Genomic DNA, 21,330 nt, shown 5'->3' on the forward strand with positions numbered 1-21,330 from the left:
CATTGCTTCTGAAAAAGGAGTCCTGAGAGAAAGGGTCTGAGTCTATGTCCTTCGGATTTCCTCATTTGCTAGCAGCCTTCCTCTCACATCCCCCATCTGTCATTACATGACCCAACACAGCTGCTCCAAGATCAACAGGAAGATGTTAGCACAGAAACTTCCTGGGCAGCTGTCAGCACTGTTCCCCTGGGGCAAGGACCTCTGAGATGTGTCCTTATTCCCATGACGCCATGCAATTACTGACGCCTGATACGTTAGTGTCATTTCTAGAGTTTGCACAGTTAACACTGAAATGGAAACATACTGCTCAATGACTCTGGGGATAGACCCAATATAATCTCATTTCAAGAGATTATAAATTGATGCAACTTTTTGGAAGGCAATTTGATAAAAGATAGAAAAATTTAACATAATTATTTAAAATTATATACTTTAAAAAGTATAGAGGCATATATATGAGGATTATATCGTGGTATTGTTGGTAATGTTAAAAAATTGAAAACAACTCAATGTCCATCAGTAGGGGAATGGTTAAACTATAATGACATATTCATAAGGAGACTATTAAGAAACTATTGAAAATACAGTAGACTTATATGTGCTACAGTATATTACATGGAAAAAAAGCAAGTTTCAGGACAGTATGTATGATAGAATACTGATTGAGAAAAGAGTATATGATTATATATCAAATATATGCACAGATAATTTCTGTGTGGATACGTAAGAGATGAATAAAAGTATTTATAGGAGATGGGACATCTCTAGAGGGATGTTTAATTTTTATCTTTATTTCCTTTTATACAGCTTGCATTTTTAACATGAACTTTTGTTAATTTTATAATTTATTAATAATTATATCTCCAAAAGCAAAGATAAGCCACTTTTATATCTTTCGGTCCCTGCATTTTGATCCTTCACCCTTTACCGCTCACTCCAACCAGCTCAGGGAGGTGACCCAATAGTATTTGAAGACCTATCAGGGAAATGTATGGCTGAACAGCCAGTTGGAATGCATGAATGTTGGACAGGCTGGAATGGGCTGTAGCATTAGCAGACCATGTGGTTGGACGGATGGCAGATCCTCTCTATTTCTCTTATGAGGGTTCCGATAACTATGGCCAGAGGATATCTGGTAGAGGGAGTGCAGAGACCATATGGGGAATATGAGCCTCATGAAGGCTTTGAGATGAAGAGAAAATATTTGAAAGAAGCCCATTTGGTCATCTCTGGGTGTTTTATTTGTTTGTTTTTTAATAGTCCTCATCTCAAGTCTTTGTTTTTTTCTTGCTGTGGTAAATGTATATAACAAAATTTACCATTTTAATAATTTTAAGTGTAAAATTCAGTACACTTAATTACATTCACAGTGTTGTGTCATCATTACCACTATTTCCAAAACTGTTTCATCACAGCAAACAGAAACTCTACACATTAAGCAATAACTCCCCCAGCCCCTGGTGACCTCTAATCTATTTTCTGTCTCTATGAATTTGCCTATTCTATGTATTTCATATAAATGGAATCATACAATATTTGTCCTTTTTGTTTGACTTATTTCACTTAGCATAATGTTTTTAAATTCATCCATGTTATAGCCTTATCAGAACATCATTCCTTTTTATGGCTCAATAATATTCCATTGTATGTATACACCACATTTTGTTTATCCACTCATCTGTTGATGGACACTTAGATTTTTTCCACCTTTTGGTTATTATGAATAATGCTACAGTGAACAATGGCATACAAATGTCTGTTTGAGTGCCTGTTTTCAGTTCTTTTGAGTATATGCCTACAAGTAGAATTTCTGGGTCATGTGGTAATACCATGTTTAACTTTTTTAAAAAAATTTTTTGTTTATTGCAGGAACATTGGTTTATAACATTGTATAAATTTCAGGTGTACATCATTATACTTCTATTTCTGCATAGATTACATCATGTTCACCACCCAAATACTAATTACAACCCATCACCACACAAAAATATGGAACGCTTCATGAATTTGCGTGTCATCCTTGCACAGGGGCCGTGCTAATCTTCTCTGTCTCATTCCAATTTTAGTATATGTGCTGCCAAAGCGGGCACCAAGTTTAACTTTTTAAGGAACTGCCAAAGTGTTTTCCACAGCAGCTGGACCATTTTATATTCCCACCAACAATGTATGAAGGTTCTAATTTCTAATTTCTCCACATCCTTGCCAACAATTGCTGTTTTCTGTTTGTTTTTAATTGTAGCCATCCTAGTAGGTATGAAGTGATTTCTCACTGTGGTTTTGATTTGCATTTCCCTAATGACTGGTGATATTGAGTATCTTTTCATGTGCTTATTGGCCATTTGTATATCTTCTTTGGTGAAATGTCTGTTCAAACCTTTGCCCATTTTTTGATTGGTTTGCTTGTCTTTTTGTTGCTGAGTGTACGAATTCTTCCTATATTCTTGATAGTAAACCCTTATCAGATATATTATTTGCAAATATTTTATCCTATTCTGTAGGTTGTCTTAAAATAAAAAAAACAATGTATAATATATATCCTTTAGAAATTAGGGATTGTTACGTTCTAATGAAGAACAGGATGCTATGTAAAAAAACGATGAGAAAATGAAATAAAGGGGGCTCCTCGAATATAATATTAGAAGTAGCAAAAAGAAATCCATAAATGAGTTGAAGAAAAAAATCAAAGAAATACCCACCAGAAACATCAAAAATAGCCAAAAAAGTTGGAAAATCAGAGAAAAAGTTAGGAAATTTAAAGGATTAATTGAGAAGCCCCTTATCTGAATATAAGAATTCCATAAAGATAGAGCAATGGATACATAAAAGAGCAAATTACAAAAGAAAACATTAGAAAATTTCCTACAATTGACAGATTTGTCTCTGCAGTTTGAAAAATTCTCTAAGTGCGGGGCACCATGAATATGAAAAAGAAACCCCAGACACGTTGCATCCAAAGGTGGGCAGTCTAGATGTTGGAATGTCAAGATTCCATGGCATAGTTATCGGGATTGGTAATATTTTGTATAGAGTATTGAAGATTTAAGTGGGAAGACATTTAAAAGCCAGTCCATGCAACTCAAAATGACAGAAATTGGGCAATGGGTGAAGTTACATTAAGTTAGCTTAAGACTTGGCGTAGAGTTGATCAGTTGAATAATAAGAGCTCCCTTCCAAAGCTGTGTGTTCACCATCCCTAGAAATTGTCAAGCTGTGTTTCAATGCCCACCAGTGAATAATGTTACAGGGCAGATTTCCACAGTAGGTGACCTCTCTAGAGCCTTCTAATTTATGAGTCTTTGACTCAGTCACATCACTCTCACATTTGGGAAAGTCATTGCTAGATGCTTCTGTGACATACGTCTCAGGGCAAATGGACAAAAGGCAAGAATAAGAAGCCCTAACACAATCAATCAGGTAGAATTTAGGAATATATATATGTAAATCTCTTACACCAGTAGTAAAATATATGTTTTCCTCTCATAATTCCTTTAAAAGACATGTAAATCTTTAAAGCAAAATTATGATCCTGTATTGTGGGGATTATGGCATATGTAGATTTAATATATGTGATAAGAAAATCATAATAGATAGGGGCATAAATGTAACTGTGCTTCTCCAAGACTCTTACATTTTATGTAAAGTGTTGTAATATCAACTTTTAGTAGACTATGATAATTTGAGTGCATATTTTATCCCAATAACAAACACTAAACTAATCCAAAAGATATACCTAAAAATGCTAATAAAGGAATCATAATGGAAAATTAAAAATATTTATTAGTCCAGAAAAAGGCAGGAAAGGGAGACTAGAAGAATGGAAATATAGATAGGATGAAATGAAAAGATAGGAGACAGTACACTTAAATAAAAACTATCCATAATCATATTCTGTGTAAATGGACTAACTGCCACAATCAAAAGGCAGAGATTGTCAGAGTAGATACAAGTTGGAGATTGTGAGACCAGCTCTGTGATGTTTGCGTGTGATGTACTTGAAATATAAAGACGTTGAAATTAAAATGATAGAAGAAGTTATAACAAGCAAACAATTAGTGTAAGAAACCTAGAGGTTTGTATAATATTAGAAACAGTAGACTTAAGGCAAGAAACATTACCAGGTGTAGAGGGCCTTCTCAGATATTCCAGGATAATCTCCCCATCTCAAGAGCCTTAGCTTAATCATGACTTCAAAGTCCTTTCTGCCATCTAAGGTAACATTCACAGGTTCCGGGAAGTAGAGTGTGGATTGTTTTTTAGGGGCGGGCCATTATGCAGCTACCACAACCTATAATTAAAAGCTTTCCCACAAAGAAAACTCCTGGCCTAGATGTTCTCACTGATGAAAACTTCCATACACTTTAGGAGGAAATAATACTAAGTTTTTCCATAAAGTAGAAAAAGAGGACGTATTTCCCAGTTCATTTTATGATAACCAAAATTACTGGATACCAAAACCTGACAAAGACCTTATAAGAAACAAAAACTGTAGGCCAATATCTCTCACAAACATAGAAGTAAAAATCATGAATAAAAAGGTAGCGAAAAGAAGTCAGCAATATAAAAAGGGGATAATATATTCCACTTAACTTTTTCCAGTCGATTTCCCCTGAGCACCAAGGCAATCACTTTTGGGGTTTCTTTAAACATAGATTACGATTATTTTGCCTATTCCAGGGCATTTTCTAATGGAGTCACAAAGTATGCATTCTTTGGTGTCTGGCTTCTTTCATTCAGTGTAATGTACATGAGATTCATCCGTATTGTGTATCTCAGTAGTTTGTTACTTTTCATGGCTGAGTAGTATTTCCTCATATAGATACACAGTGGATTCTCATTCTCCGTGGTAGTTGAGTTCTATAAAGTTGCTGGGAACACTGAATTAGAGAATCCTGAATCATTGCTTGTAGGAGAAACACTGGCATAGGTTCCTGTAAGCCTCTGTCACAGCATTTTCATCAACTGATCAACACATAACCTTATTTTATGTGTGCTTGTGTTCAAAGACACCTTACTTAATATGAATTGTTGATTCATTAACACTGAACTCACAGCCAACAGCACGATAACACATGCCTGAATGAAGCTTATCTAACACTTATTTTAGATAATGAAGCTTATCTATCACTTATTTAAGCTTATTTTCTTCATAGACACATCACAGCTTTCTTGCGGTTAGCAACACTACAGAGCATTTCAGCACTATGCTTGGGGTCCATCTTAAAGTGCAAAATCATCAACGAAAAGCACAAAATGTGAAAAACAAGGCACTAATTAGCCCGCTGAAACAATGCTTGTTTACAGTATGGGAGCTGAGATGAGGCAGGCTGTTGCCTTCTTCACCCTCATTGGGAACATGTGCATCGGGCGACTCAAAAGTTTCACTGCTCTAAGCATGCACACGCATGTCCATGAATGATCTTGAAAGCACTGCAAATATTAATTTTGGAGTTACAAATAAATTTTAGGGAGTAGATGAATGGGCAAATACAGAATGTGTGATTAATGAGGATCGACTGTATTGTTCTCTTATTGGTGGATATTTGTTTTGTGTCAGTTGCTGTAATGAATTATACTGCTATGAACATTCTAATAGAAGTCTCTGTGAGGGCATGTGTTTTCATTTTTCTTAGGTAAAAACCTGGGAGCAGAAAAGCTGGATCATAGGGTAAGTGTATACTTAGCTTTCAAGAAACTGAAAAATTTTTTCCCAATGGGCTTTCTGGTTTACACTCCTTCCTACTTCTCAATTGTCTACTGGACTCCTGTGGCCTTAAGCAACACTGGGCAGATATCTAGAGTAACTGAACCATGCTTGAATTAGGGAAGCTGATTTTGCAATAAGGATTCTGAGAGAAAGAGTCCACCCTCCTCGGATTTCCTCATTTGCTAGCAGCCTTCCTTCACATTTCTCCAACAGTCGACTCATGACCCAACACAGCTGCTCAGAGGCTCACAGGCAGATGCTAGGACAGAGGCGTCCTGGGCAGCTGTCAGCACAGTTCCCATGGGGACGATGATCTCTGGGATGTGTCCTTACTTCACAATATAATTACTGACTCCTGATATGTTGGTGTCATTTCTGGGATCTGCACAGGGTTAACACTGAAATGAAAATTTCCTGTAACTTCCTGCAGAAGGCTGTGGGGATGGGCCCAATGTAATGTCATTTCAAGAGATTATGAATTAATACAACATTTTGGAGAAGGATTTGGACAGCTAATAAATTTAATATAGTAATTTAGGAAGATATAACAGTACAAATGTACAGTCTTATGTGTGAAGATATTTATTGCAGCATCATTTACACTGCTAAAAGCCTAGAAAAAACCCAATGTTCATCAGCAGGGTACTCATTAAATAAATGATATTTTTTCATATGGTAAATACTTATTTAGCAATCACTTGAAGTGTAAGAGATATATGAGTGCTAATATGGAAAGGTGTAATGCACACACACATATACATATAACGCAAAGAAAGTAGCAGGACAATATGTTTCTTAAAATAACAAGTAAAGACCATATGGAGACATGCATGTATATGCATAGAAAATTTCTGTGTGGACACAGTAGAAAGTAATAACAGTGTTTAACTCTAGGAGATGGATCAGGAAAATCTGGCATTGGTAAGAGGGACATTTGCATTTTGTTTTTTATCCCTCTACAAAATTTTATTTTTTTACCCTGAGTTCTACTAATTTTATGATAAATGGAAGTTGTATTTTAAATTGTAAATATAAATATTTTAAGTGTTTTTTGGTATTTTATTCAGCTCCCCAGCCATCCTCACTATTACACTATTTTTTGTCAGTTCTGTGTGTTGGTTCTTCAGCCTTTACCTCTCACTTCAAGCAGCTCAGGAAGGTGCCCTGGTATCATTGAAGACGTAGAAGGGAAAATATAGTCAACACCACAGTTGGAATGGATCACGTTGGAGAGGCTGGGATGGGCTGTGGCATTAGCAGATCCCGAGGTTGGTTTGTGTGGCAGATCCTCTCTATTTTCCTTTTACGGGAGTTCCTGTAACTGTGGTCAGAGGTTGTCTGGTAGACAGAGTGCAGAGATCATCTGGAGAAGATGAGATTCTTAGGGCTTTGAGATGAAGAAAAACCTTTTGACAGAGGCTATTTGGTGGCCATTGGGGTTTTGATGTGTGTCTTGGAGCCATTTGTAGTGTCTTTTGCTTGTGAGTCACTTAGGCTCTGCAGGGCTAAATGGAATCAGGTAGAGGCACAGAAGAGGGCAGAGGGCTGGCAATTTACTGCCAGGACTGTTTGATGATAACCAGCACTTGGAGTCTGGGAGGAAGGTGGCCTGGGCATTGAGAAACTCGTGGTTAGGTGATTTCAAGCTTGCCCATAACACAAAACTTTTCCATGTTCTAAAATCTGATTAGCCTCAGGAGGGAAAGGTGAAAGTTTCTCTGGCTTTCCCTTGACTGCATCCCTGGAGTTTCTCTGAACTTGACAAATTTAGTTCCTCAGTGAATAACTCTCCTTGAGGACAGAGAGGAGAAGGGAAGAAGGAGGGAGAGAGATAGAAGGAGACAATTGGACTCCCACAGCACTCTTATTACAGGAATTTTTCCTAATTGCTGGTGTGAAGAGTTTCCTCTTTCACTGAGGGTGAAGACAGCAGCAGCTTGCTCTGCCCAGCACTAGTCAGGCAGGAGGTAGCCTGGGCTGATCCCTGGAGAGCCAAAGAACTTTCCAGTCCAGTCCCCTTCTCTGGAGGCAAGTGTCTGCCCTGGGTTCCCCTCTGTGAAGGAGAGAGTAGGAGAGGATCAGGCTGGGAAGTTCTGGGCTTTGCTGCTGTCTAGAACAAGAACACCTAGAGTGTGAAGAGTGGACTAAGGGAGGTGCATAATGGATGAGCTCTACATCAAATCCTTCCTCCACAGCAGAGAGCATAGATGAGAACTAATAAGAAGAAAATACAGCCTATCGAGAGGATAGAGTGTGAAGAAATTCATGTGTTGTTTTAGAGAAGATGATTGGGGAAGGGCCCATGGATTGGAGACATTTGAGCAATGACCTGCATGTGGTTAAGGAAGGTGTCCAGACATCCTAAGGAGATCAATGTGATCCATTTTGTTGTTTTCTGACACTTTTCCTTACTTGTAGGACTCTGGAGAAATTGGGAGAACACAGATAAGTAGTTATTCTCTGCAGACTTTTCCAAGCTGCTCTAGGGGCTCATACCACGGCCAGTTGGAAATAGAGACACACTTCCCATTTGGAGGTCTTGTCCCCTTGCTGGAATTAGAGAAGTGAGACCTGGGGAAGGCAGAGGGTGTTGCCTCTAAACCATGGCTGTTTTCTTGTCTCCTGATCCTAGAGTGGAGATCATGCAGGACAGAAGGGAGTTGGGGAGGAAAGTCCCAGCTTCTTCTTCACTCCTTCCAGACCCTGCCTCCATGCTGTCATCTGGTGACAAAAGGAATCAAAATCAGAGCTAGAGGTCACCAAGTGGGAGCTGGTGAGGCTCTTCCTGCTTGAAGGAGACACATTCACTGAAATGAGAGGTTGAGGTTGGCTTTCATCATAAGAATAAGCAGAAAGAAGTAGGTAATCCACTCTAGGGAGCCAGTTCCCCAGAAGTCGGGGAAAGATTCAATACTTTGTCTCAAATAGTTCTTATCTTATGACAATGTCCTGGACAGAGCCCTCCTCCCTGTCAGCCAGCCCTACCAACAGGCAGAAACGATGATAAAGAGAACTGATGTGAAAACTTTAGAGGGAACATAAGGCAAATGAAGCCTACATTCAGGGGAAATAAAGGAAAGAAGCAACCGTATCTGGGAGGGATTGGCTAGGAATACTTTCTTGTAACAGTTGTGTTCAGTAGTTTTTGGAGGACACAGACATAACAGGCACAGAAAACCATTTAAGGCATTCAGGATGGAAGGAATGGTGGTATAAACGAGCCCATTGTGGTCAAGGAAGTAGACAGGATGGGAGATCAGAGCAGAGTAGGAGGCAGGATGTCCAGTGAATTGAGAGACAAGGGTGCATCCTGGAGTGGGTGGGTTTTCATGTCTAGGATGTGGTATTGGTTACTATTTCTTATCTTCTTAGACATATGCATTTATCTTCATATATTATATATTTTCTTCATAAAACAGCTTTGTACAGACAATAGAGGAAGATGAACCCAATTGGTCCTGATGTGGAGCCTAAGAGCAGAGGGGATATTTCCTCAACCTGGAAATATCTTTAGTTCTTTGAAATTAGAAATATGTTTTCTCTCCTTTGCTCTCTAGATTTCACAAAGAGCAAGAGCACAGGACTAAATGTTGAAGAACTACTGTAGTGTCATTGAATTTTATCTCCTTGGCTTCCATGGCTCCAAAGAACTACACACTACTTTTTTAGCCACCTTCTTCTTCCTCTACTCAGTGACATTTATTGGAAACACGGTCATCATCATAATGGTCTGTGTTGATAAACGTCTGCAGTTCCCCATGCATTTCTTCCTTGGTTACCTCTCTGTCCTGAAGATCCTGATCACATCTGTTGCTGTCCCCTTGATGCTCTGGGGGTTGCTGCTCCCTGGGAAGCAGGCAATATCTTTGACTGCATGCGCTGCACAACTTTATTGGTACCTTTCATTGGGTACATCAGAGTTGGTATTACTGGGAGCAATGGCTGTGGACCCTTACGTGGCTGTCTGTAATCTTCTGAGGTACAATATTATTATGAGCAGCCACACCTGCATCTGGGTGGTAATTGTGTCATGGATGTTTGGGTTCCTATTTCAAGTCTGGTCAGTCTATGGCACATTTCAGCCTACTTTCTGCAAATCAACTGTTTTAGACCATTTTTACTGTGACCAAGGGCAACTGCTCAAACTATCCTGTGATGACAGCCATTTCACAGTTTGTTCTTTTTTTTAATGGCTCTTTTCATTATTGTTGGTTCTTTGATCCCTACAATTGTCTCCTACACCTACATCATCTCCACCATCCTCAAGATCCCCTCAACCTCTGGCCGGAGGAAAGCCTTCTCTACGTGTGCCCCATTTCACCTTTGTCATGATTGGCTATGGCAGCTGCCTGTTCCTCTGCATGAAACCCAAGTGAAACCCAAGAAAATGCAGGCAACTGAGTACAATAGGGTGGCGTCATTGATGGTTTCAGGGATGACCTCTTTTATGAATCCTTTTATCTTCACCCTCCGGAATGACAAATTCATAGAGGCCTTTCTAGATGTCATGAAACGCTGCTGTCTACTCCTCGGGGATTAGGAGTTGCTGTCCAAGGACAGTCACAGAGTCATCATCATGGACCTGGGTAATCTGAAAGCACTCATTCAAATCTGAAATGATCATTTTCATCATCAAATAGTTTATGATCTGACAGTGCTCCATTTTGTAACTGGATGGTTCCTACACGGGAGTTCACTTTATTAACTTTTAAGTGCAATGCATATGTTTATACACATTTCTGAAGTTATAATACGTCTTACAATATAATTTGACAACTGTAAATATATAAAATATGTGAGATTTTTAGAACACTCAGGTGTTTGAATGGGAAAAGCAAGGAAAAGTGGAATTCATTCTCTGACAGCTGACCTAAATGTTTGATTCTAGGTACTGGGGTCATCTTCCTCTATATTTTCCTGTGATTTCAGGATTTTCTCTTTGCCTAAAGCTCCCCACATTTCCTTCCTAAATGATCTCAAGCCCAACCTCAGACTTCAACCTTTTCTTGAGGTTCCTGCCCCAAGGTCCAATAGTGACAGTACCTCTCTGTAGATTTTCTTGACTGCCAGTTTTGAGCATGAACTCACTCCACAACCCTGACTCCTTACCACTTAGTACCCAATGTGTGTTAATATAGATGTGTCTCTAATTTATGGACTTTCTCAGGGTGTGGAGGGAGGGTCATGGAAAGAGGCTTTTTCTTATCTGGCATCACTCACATCATCGCACCAGCCCCAAATGTGGGAGGGCAATGGGGCTGTGTTCTGGGAGCTGAAGTTACAAGGGTGAGCTGACCTTGCTGTGTCCCTGAGCTGCAGCAGGAGTGCAGAGGAGGCAGCAAAAGAGGCAGCCCCTGGTCACTTCTCCCTGCATTTTTCCCATTGTTCAATCCTAACGTGTCCATTCCATCTCCCTTCTCTCTTAGCTACATTTGTATATTCGCTTTCCCTCTCCCTTTCCTCACAAGGACCAAGTGTACCAAGCTGTCTTCCAGCTCTCCCCTGAGCTTCCAATCCACATGTCTTAGTTCCAATATTGTCCCGTCTCAGCCCCCGTTCCTGTCACACCACTAATGTCAGTTAATATTTCTGCCATTCTTATGCGGTCAAGCAGGGGTCAAAAGACTGAGCGCAAAAACTGCCTTCCCAACATTATTAATGTATGACACGATCTCACTGATGAGAATGGGGAAGAAGGGAGCTGACCTACATAACTTTGAAAAACAGTGTTTTGACTGGCATCTGTAAGGCTAAGTTAAGTAAAGGAACCATGCACAATCATAGTACTCTTGATAGTAAATTTGTTTGTCACTGAGTGTATAAATAACAATTCTGAACTTGCTGTACATGTATACTACAGTTGAACAAATCAATAAAGGATGGCAAACGGTAAGATACAGGTCTCTCACTGTGGATAGGTAAGTTACAGATAAGCAAGGAGAGAAGGCTAGAATAAGGCATATGGTCCCAGATTAGCACTGGAGATATCAGTATGCACTCATATTTAGATGAATATATCTGTACAGGTGGATAGATTAATATGTGGTATAAATAAATGATATAAAAATGACTCTTCTTTTTCACTACTGTTTTGGCTATTGTACTATGATTCTCTTTCCATATAAATTCTAAAATCAGTTTGTAGATATCTACAGAAAAGCTTGATGAGATATTGATTGGGACTGTGTTGAATCTATAGTTAAATTGCTAAAGTCCCAAGGTATCAGACTCTCTCAGTTTATGTATGATTGTAAATTTTCTGCCTGACCAAGGGGTTGAGTAGGAGTTCTTTGACTGTAGGAGGTCAATCCTTCATCTTTCCTCTCTCTCTCATACCTGTTGTCTATGACTCATTTCATTTATAGGCATAGTTGTCTTACCTGTGTGATGTTAAGCTGGCTCCTGAGTCTTCTATCAGCGTGCACCAGTGGCTTTACTTTCACATCTTGTATCTTTCTATTGCTATGATGCCATTGTACAAAACTGTCCAGTAGGCTTTACAGGTCTTAAGAAGTCAGATATGTATCTTTATCAGGTCATTCTAGTATATTAGAGTCCTCATCCTGCAGCACTCTTCCCCAATCCAAAGAGCCAGTATTGTTTCTGAACACTATTCCTGGTGTCATCTGTCCCACTCAGGTGCGCCACCAGTGGTTAGCAACTGTGAGCTGCTTAGCATAAACTCTGAATCAGAGGAGCCACCTCAACCTGGGAGGATTTTCCCATTCACATGGAGTACTTGAACAGTTATATTTACACCCAAATATTTATATAATTTACTATTAATAACTCTTGAGAATCCAAAATAAAAGAAAATAGCAGCATTATTTGCAACAATAACGGCATTATTCACAATATTCAAAAAGTGGAAATAATCCAAAAGTCTATTGACAGATGAATGTATAAACACAAAGTGGTATATCCATACAATGAAATATTATTCAGACTTAAAAAACAATGAAATTCTGACACATTCTACAATGTGAATGAATCTTGAAAACATTGTGTTAAGTGAAATAAACCAGACACAATAGGACAAATGCTGTGTGAGTTCACTTATCGGAGATCCCTAGAATAGCCAATTTTATAGAGACAGAAAGTAGAATAGTGAGTAGCAGGGGCTTGGGGAAGGGGATAATGGGAGTTATTAATTAATGGGGACAGAGTTTCAGCTGGGGATGATGAAACATTCTAGAGATGGGTGGTGGTGATGGTTGTGCAACAATGTGAATGCACTTAAATCCACTGAATTGTACACTTAAAAATGGTTAAAAATAGTAAATTTTATATTATGCATTTTCTATCATAACAAAAAAGAAAGAAATATCAAACAATTCTAAATGATTTTGTATAGGGAACCATCAGACTGTTGCCTTTTCCCTTCTGATCTGCAGTATTCCTCTTCAGAGGCAGCCATGTCCAACTATTTCTACTGGTGTATATTTATAAACAATATCCTTATGTGATATTTCTTGATTTATCAATTTGTTTCCCCTTTAGTTAATAATTGCCTTATTTAATAATTTTGCTTGAGTATTCATCCTATTTTTTTCTCCTCATATGCCCCTACAGATATCCTAAACCTAATGATAAATTTTTTCCTTGTGCTTTGTGCTCTGTAGGCCTTCTTTCTTGGTTTACTTCCAAGTTTTGATGGTGCAGCCTTTCCAGCATTCCTCTAAGAGAGAACTCATATGAGCTAAGTTTTCTGAGACTTGAATGTTTTTATTCCAGCATCATGCTTCATTGTCACTTTGGCCAGATAAAAATGCCTGCACACCAGCCACTGGGGGTGCCTTGCCTGCAGATCCTCCCAACTGCCCCATGGGCACCCTCAGCTCTCAGTGTGCCTCACCCACACACCTCCCACCCTGTGACTGGCTCCCTGTGTGTGTTCCCAATGGAAGTTTGACTGAGCTATGGCAGAAGGCTAGTGAGCATGTACAGAAAGTTGGCCTGAATCTGCAGTTCAGGGAGAGACCACAAACTTGAGCGTTAGATCCATCCTTGGGAAAGCAAAAGAAAGGATGTCAGTGCCTTTTGACAGTAGGTACCTAGTGCTTTGTGTAGTGTTTCCGTATCTGTGTTTTACATTTAAATCAAATGATTTGAGAGACTTCTGGTTTTGTTTGATATGTAAGGAGCTTGGAGAAGGAACATCTGCAAAAAGCCTACAGCTAATGTCATATTTAGTGATGATAAAGTAGATGCTTTCCCCCAAGATCAGAAACAAGGCAGGATGCCCTTCTCACCACTCCTATTGGACTGGAAGTCCTAGCTGATGCAATAAGACAAGAAAAGGAAACAAAAGATATACAGATTGAGAAGGAAGACACAAAATTGTTTTTGTTCACAGATGACATGATTGTATACGTAGAAAATGCCAAGGAATTGAGAAACTCCTGGAAGTGATAAGTGATTATAGCAAGGTCACAGGCTATAATATTAACAGACAAAAGTCAGTTGCTTTCCTATATACCAGCAGTGAAAAATTGGAATTAAAATTTTTTTATTTTATTATTTTCTTCCCCAAAGCCCCAGTAGACAGCTGTATGTCATAGCTGCACATCCTTCTAGTTGCTGTATGTGGGACGCAGCCTCAGCATGGCCGGAGAAGCAGTGTGTCGGTGTGCGCCGGGGATCCGAAACTGGGTCACCAGCAGCGGAGCTCACGCACTTAACCACTAAGCCACGAGGCCAGCCCCTGGAATTTAAAATTAAAAATGCAACACTATTTACATTAACACCAAAAAAAATTTAAGTATCAACCTAACAAAATCAGTACAAGATATATTTCAGGTAAACTACAAAACTCTGATGAAAGAAATAAGAAAAGATTAAATAAATGGAGAAATATCCCCTGTTCATGGTTAGGAAAACTTAATATTATTAAGATGTTAATTCTTCTCAACTTCATCTATAGATTCAATACAATCACAATCAAAATCCCCATAATTTATTTTGTGATGTTGACAAACTGATACTACTGTTTGCTAAATACGGAAAGGTGAAAGACCCAGAATAGTCAACAGAATCCTGAAGAAGAAGCAAGTTGAAGTACTGACACTACCGAGCCTTTTTATTTATTTATTTTTGTGAGGAAGATCAGCCCTGTGCTAACATCTGCCAACCCTCCTCTTTTTTTTTTTTTGCTGAGGAAGACTGGTCCTGGGCTAACATCCGTGTCCATCTTCCTCCACTTTATATTTATATGGGACGAGTCTTGAGGTCTAGTATAAAACTATTGTTATCAAGCTATCAAGGCCTTAACCCCATGTTTGGTTCATCCTGCAGTGCCAGTTCTACTAACCAAAAGTGGCCACTAGGTACTTGCATTCCACGCCCAGCTCCAGGCCAGTGGGCCTCCTACCCATTTAAAGTTTGAGAATAGATTGAGATCATTTTAGCCCCAAGACCTCTAATCACTCGTTTTACCAGATAAAACTGCATGGGTTCACATGCAAGAGTGCCAGCTATCCTGAGGCAAACTTTGGAGGAAACCAGCTACTAGATGGTTCAATTAGTCTTTCAACCTATACCCAGATCAGATGACCGATTTGCACATCAGGACCACTACAGACCTCCACCAGAATTTTCTCTGGCTTCACTCTGCCCGGCATAGTTCACCATCTTTCAGGTTCTAACACACGTGCTCGTGCTCCAGCTCCCTAGCGTGGTTAGAATATCACCCTTTAGCAACCCCGAATGAAATAATAGGTCTATACATCATGCTATCAACTGTTGCTAACATCACAGGGTTGACACTGAAACAGAAACATCCTGCCCAGAGGCTCTGGGGATAGGCCCAACATAATCTCATTTCAAGAGATTATAAATTGATGCAACTTTTTCTAGGGTGATTTGATAACAGCTAATAATTTAATACAATTAAAAAGATATACTTGCACAAACTATAAAGTAAATGTTTATTAAGAAATCACTTAAATGTGATTGATATATAATTACTAATATGGAAAGTTTTAGTACACACTAGCACACGTACACATATGTATAAAATATATATTTTGTATGTATATTAAGAAGAAGGTAGCAGGAAAGTATATTGACTAAAATATCATTTAATTAAAAAGACTATATGGAGATATTCAAGCATATACAGAGAAAACTTTTGTATGAATACACTAGCAATTTATATAATATTTAGCTCTGGGAGATAGATCAGGAGAATTAAGCAGATGGGGAGAGGGACATTTACATTTTACCTTATATCCTTCCATTTGAATTTCAAATCATGACCTATGCTAATTTTATGAAGAATGTCAGTTGTTCTTCAAAATATAAAAATAAATATTTTAAATATTATTTTGTTATTTTACTCAACATCTCAGCCATCCTCACTTTTATGTAGTATTTTCTTTTTGTCAATCCTGAATATTGCTTCTTCAACCATTATTCCTCAATTCAAGCAGCTCAGGAAGGTGCCCTGGTAGCATTTGAAGATCTGGAAGGGAAATGTATGACTGACAGTCGCAGTTGGAAAGCATGCATGTTGGAGAGATTGGAATGGACTGTGGCATTAACAGACTGTGAGGTTGGAGTAGATGGCAGATCCTCTCTATTTCTCTCTTCCCAGGTTCCCATAACTATGGCCAGAGGGTATGTGGTAGAGGGAGTGTAGAGATCACCTGGGAGAGATGGGCTTCATGAAACCCTGGAGATGAAGAGAAGATTTTGACAGAAGTCTATGTGGTGGCCTCTAGGTTTTGATATGTGTCTTGGAGCCGTTAGTGTGGTCATCAGCCTGGGGGTAGCTTAGAGTCTATAGGGCTAAATGGAGTCAGCGAGAAGCACAGAGCAGATCAGGAGGCTGACTATTCACCACTTGGATTGTTGTGATAAGAAAGGGCCTGGGAGGGACGCAGCCTGGGTGCTGAGAAACTCCTGACTAGGAGCTTTCAAGTTCACACATTGCACAAAACTTTCCCATGTTCTAGAACTTGATTAGCCTCAGGAGGGAAGAGTGAAAGTTTCTTTAGCTTTTCCTTCATTACATCCCTAGTGTGTCTCTGAACCCGTGCAAATTGCTCCTCGGTGTATAACTATCCTTGGGGACAGATAAGGGAGAGAAAGAAGGAAGCAGAGAGAATGAGAGAGAAGGAGACAGCTGGCTTTCCCTCAGCACTGTTATTTCTGCACTTTTCCCTAAGTTCCTGTGTGTGGACGGTGTTCTTTACTACGAATGGAGACAGCAGGAGCTGCCCCCATCTCCCAGGCATGGCTTTGTACTATCTAAGCAGAAGCTAGCCTTGGTTGATGCCTGAAGAGCAATAGAACTTTCCAGTGCTGTCCCCTTCTCTGGAGGTGAGTATCTTCCAGGGATTCCCTTGGAGAAGGAGAGAGTAGAAGAATGTCATCATGGGAGGGATGGGGCTTGGCTGCCTTCTAGAACGAGGACCCCAGAGCCTGAAGAGTGGACTAAGGAAACTGCAGAGTAGATGAGCCTACTTGCAATCATCCTTCCATGGCAGAGAGCAGATTGAAGATGTCCAGTGCTGGCGATAGGCACACTCTGCTATTACCTAAAACTCTGCTCTCTCACATCTTTTCATTTCTTCCTTGTATCTGTTTTCCATTTTGTAGGGGATCTCCAGGAAGAGAGACTGCAGGGTGACCGGGCTTTAGAGAAGAGGGAGTGGAGGGACTTTACAGGACATGGACATAACAGCTCTTTTTTTATTCATAGATTTGTCCTTTATTATATTAATTGATATATTCATTTAAAAATATTTATGGAGTACATACTTTGTCAGATTCTGTTCTTGTCACAGGTGGTGGTACAAAAAAAAATAAAGATCTTGCCTTCAAGGTACTTAATTCTAATGTGGGCTTTTGATGATAAATTAATAAATAAATAAAGTATAATATGATTTGAGATGTTGATGAGAGCCAATAGAAGGAAAAATATAGCCATGATGAGGTTAGAGAGTGAAATTGTGCATGCACTGTTTTAGAAAAGATGAGTGGGAGAGGGCTCATGAAGAGGAAACATTTGAGCAAAGACCTGCATATGGCGAGAGAAGGAGCCCAGACATCCTAAGGAACTCAGTGTCATCTATTTTAGTGTCTTCCAACATTTTTCCTTACCCTAGGGCTCTGGAGAAAATCGAAGATCATAGATAAGCAGATATGGTCTTTGGAATTTTCCAAGTTGCTCTATAGGACTGAGACCATGGCAGATTGGCTATAGGGACAGACTGCCCATTTGGAGGTCTTGTCTCCCTGCTAGAACTACAGATTTAAGGCCTGGGTCATATAGAGGATTTTGCTTTCATATCACAGCTGTTTTCTTGGCTCTGGCCCCAGGGTGGAGACCATGCAGTACACATGGGTGTTCCTCCTGGACCTCATCTCCCCATTGTCCTCTTGTCACCTGAGGAATCATAATATCAGAGCCAGAGGTCACCAACTGGGAGCTGGTGAGGCTCTTCCCACTTGGAGGAGACATATTCACTGAAATGAGAGGTGGAAGACGACTTTCATCATAAGAACAAGGAGGAAGAATTGAATAACTCCTTCCAGGGAGCCAGTTCCCCAGCAGTCATGAAAAGACTCAATACTTTGTCTCAAATAGTTCTTATCTTATGACAATGTCCTGGATAGACTTCAATTCCTAACAACATCTGAAAAATAATAAATATAACTGAGGCAAAAACTTTAAAATGAATATAATGCAAATAGAGCCTATGTTTATAGGACACAAAGAAAAGAATGGACCATGTCTGGGTGGGGTTGACTAGGAACACTATATTATAACTATTGAAATGTAGCAGGATTTTACAAGACATGGACATAACAGGCACAGAAGTCAGTTTAGGGCATTCAGGATGGAAGGAGTGGTGGTGTAAACGAGCCCACTGTGGTCAGAGAAGTAGACAGGGTGGCAGGTCAGAACAGAGTAGGAGGCAGGATGTCCAGTGAATTGAGAGACAAGGGTGCATCCTGGGGTGGGTGGGTTTTCACGTCTAGGGTGCGGTGTTGGTAACTGTTGCTCATCTTCTTGGACATATACGTTTATCTTCATATGTTATACACAACCTTCATGAAACATTTAACACCAACCTTGTACAGAAAATAGTAGTATTTTGTTGTGGAGCCTAGGAGTAGGATGTATTTCTTCAAATTGGAAATGTCTTAAACCTTTTTGAGATCAAAAACATGTTATCTCTCCTTTGCTCTCTAGATTTCAAAAGGAACAAGAGCTCAGAAATAAATGTTGGGGAATTACTCTAGTGCCACGGAATTTTATCTCGTTGGCTTCCCCGGGTCTGAAGAACTACACCATATCCTCTTTGCTACCTTCTTCTTTTTCTACTTAGTGACATTAATGGGGAACACGGTCATCATCGTGATTGTCTGTGTTGATAAACGTCTGCAGTCCCCCATGTATTTCTTCCTTGGCCACCTCTCTGCCTTGGAGACCCTGGTGACATCTATTATCGTCCCTGTGATGCTTTGGGGGTTGCTGCTCCCTGGGATGCAGACAATATCTCTGGCTTCATGTGTTGCCCAGCTCTGCCTGTACCATGCTGTGGAGACCACAGAGTTTGTATTATTGGGAGCCATGGCTGTGGACTGTTATGTGGCAGTCTGTAACCCTCTGAGGTACAACATCATTATGAACAGGCACACCTGCAACTCTGTGGTAATTGTGTCATGGTTGTTTGGGTTCCTTTATCAAATTTGGCCAGTTTATGCAGCATATCATCTTTCCTACTGCAAATCAAATGTGGTGAATAGTTTTTCCTGTGACCGAGGGCAAGTGCTCAAACTTTCCTGCAATAATACTCGTTTCATGGAGTTTATTCTCTTCTTAATGGCTTCTTTTGTTCTTCTTGGTTCTTTGATCCCTACAATTGTCTCCTACACCTACATCATCTCCACCATCCTCAAGATCCCCTCAGCCTCTGGCCAGAGGAAAGCCTTCTCTACGTGTGCCTCTCACTTCACTTGCATGGTGATCGGCTACGGCAGCTGCCTGTTCCTCTACATGAAACCCAAGCAAACACAGGCAGCTGAGTACAACAGGGTAGTTTCCCTGTTGCTTTCAGTAGTTACTCCTTTCCTCAACCCTTTCATCTTCACCCTCCGAAACGACAAAGTCATAGAGGCCCTTCGGGATGGAGGGAAACGATGCTGTCAACTATTCAGGAAGTAATCTTTCTCTAAGGCATATTACATGGGAAAACACTTATTATAGATTCTAGAATAATCTGAAAAGTACTTATTCATCTTTGAACTGCATCATAATCATCACCAAATAATCTGTGTGCAACAAAAGTCTTTGAAGTTATGGCCATGGTTTTTAACATGGTTGGTTGTTACTCAAAAACTCACTATATTATTTTAAACCTATATATATATATATATAAACATATACTTTTCTGAAGTTATGATACATTTCACAATAAAATTTAGAAAATTAAGTGTAAAAACAATATGCATAATATTTAGATTTCTGAACAGGAAATGCTAGGAAACATATTCTCCAACTGCAGAAGTGAATGACTACTTGATTCTAGGTTCTTAAACCATCTTCCCGTAAATTGTCCTGTGGTTTATGTCCTCCGGCTGTGTAAAGACCCGTATTCCTTCCCTGGCTTGAAGATATTCTCTTGGCTTCCAGTCCCAGAGTCCTGTTGCCTTAGTATTTCTCTGCATGTTTTCTTGCCTGGCAGAGAGAAGAATGAACTCAGCAGAGAGTTCTAGACAGAGACAACTAGAGAATGAAGTCGGTCCACAATTGTGGACATCTTTACAGTCCCAGGGGTGGTAGTCTAACTTGTGGACTTTCTCAGGGTGTGGGAGGAAGGGCAAGTAAAGAGGTATTATCTTGCTCAGATCGTGCTGCCTGCCACAAAGGAGGGGGCAGTGGAGCTGCTGTGCTGGGAGCTGAAGTGACAAGGGAGAACAGGGTGCCTGGGCTGAGGAGGAGTGCAGAGAGGGGCAGGAAGAGGCAGCCTCTGGTCCCTCTCCCTGCATTTCTCACAGTCTTCAATCCTTTCAAGGTCCATGATACCCACCCTCTGCTTCTTCCTGCTCTCCTTCATTTGTTCATCCTCTCCTGCCCACTTTCTTTCCTGATTCTTCTTTGTAGCTCTCTTTCTGTGGCTTCAGTTCTCCAATTCATTTCTGAGTTTCCTTTTTCCTTTCCCCTCACAAACCCCAAGTTCACCGCGCTGTTACCCAGCTTTCCACAGAGGTGTCCTCGTGCCTCGTTTTCAGGACTGCCAGCCTCTCCCTTCTGCTAATACGTCCCACCCTGGTCCCAAGCAGTCCTTCCATGTCTGCGGTCATGAACACAGTTTTATCCACTATAGCATTTTCATAATAGTAAAGTATTAATAACTGAATGGGATATCAATAGATGACTAGTTAAATAATGTTTCCTCTGTACAATGAAACATTATGCAGCTGTAAAAAGATTAAGGAAGCTCTTTCTTCAAAGATTAGAAATTCTCCCCAAGCTATATTAAGTGAGAAAAGCAAAGCACGTTGAATTTAGTATTCAGCCTTTTGTGTAAGAAAGGAGTAGAAATGAGTATATATTCATATTTGCTTGTATTTGCTGTGGACGACATCATAAGAAATAATAGGTGGTTACCTGC

General features: G+C 39.9%; 1 protein-coding gene, 1 non-coding gene and 1 pseudogene across 2 annotated transcripts; 2 read left to right on the forward strand and 1 right to left on the reverse strand.

The window, feature by feature from the left end:
* Positions 1-1,983: 1,983 nt before the first annotated feature.
* LOC131400644 (U6 spliceosomal RNA) lies at positions 1,984-2,090 on the reverse strand. The gene has a single exon (XR_009217391.1). It is a non-coding gene; the product is annotated as a U6 spliceosomal RNA (small nuclear RNA).
* Positions 2,091-9,291: 7,201 nt separating this feature from the next.
* On the forward strand, positions 9,292-10,244 carry LOC131422323 (olfactory receptor 9A1-like; annotated as a pseudogene).
* An 8,691-nt stretch (positions 10,245-18,935) lies between these two features.
* Positions 18,936-19,880, forward strand: LOC131422333 (olfactory receptor 9A4). Its single transcript, XM_058569477.1, has one exon. The coding sequence runs from the start codon at positions 18,936-18,938 to the stop codon at positions 19,878-19,880; it is 945 nt and encodes a 314-aa protein (XP_058425460.1).
* The last annotated feature ends 1,450 nt before the right edge of the window (positions 19,881-21,330 follow it).

Source organism: Diceros bicornis, chromosome 3 (assembly GCF_020826845.1).
Source record: "Diceros bicornis minor isolate mBicDic1 chromosome 3, mDicBic1.mat.cur, whole genome shotgun sequence".
In the NCBI taxonomy this organism is placed as follows: Eukaryota; Metazoa; Chordata; class Mammalia; order Perissodactyla; family Rhinocerotidae; genus Diceros; species Diceros bicornis.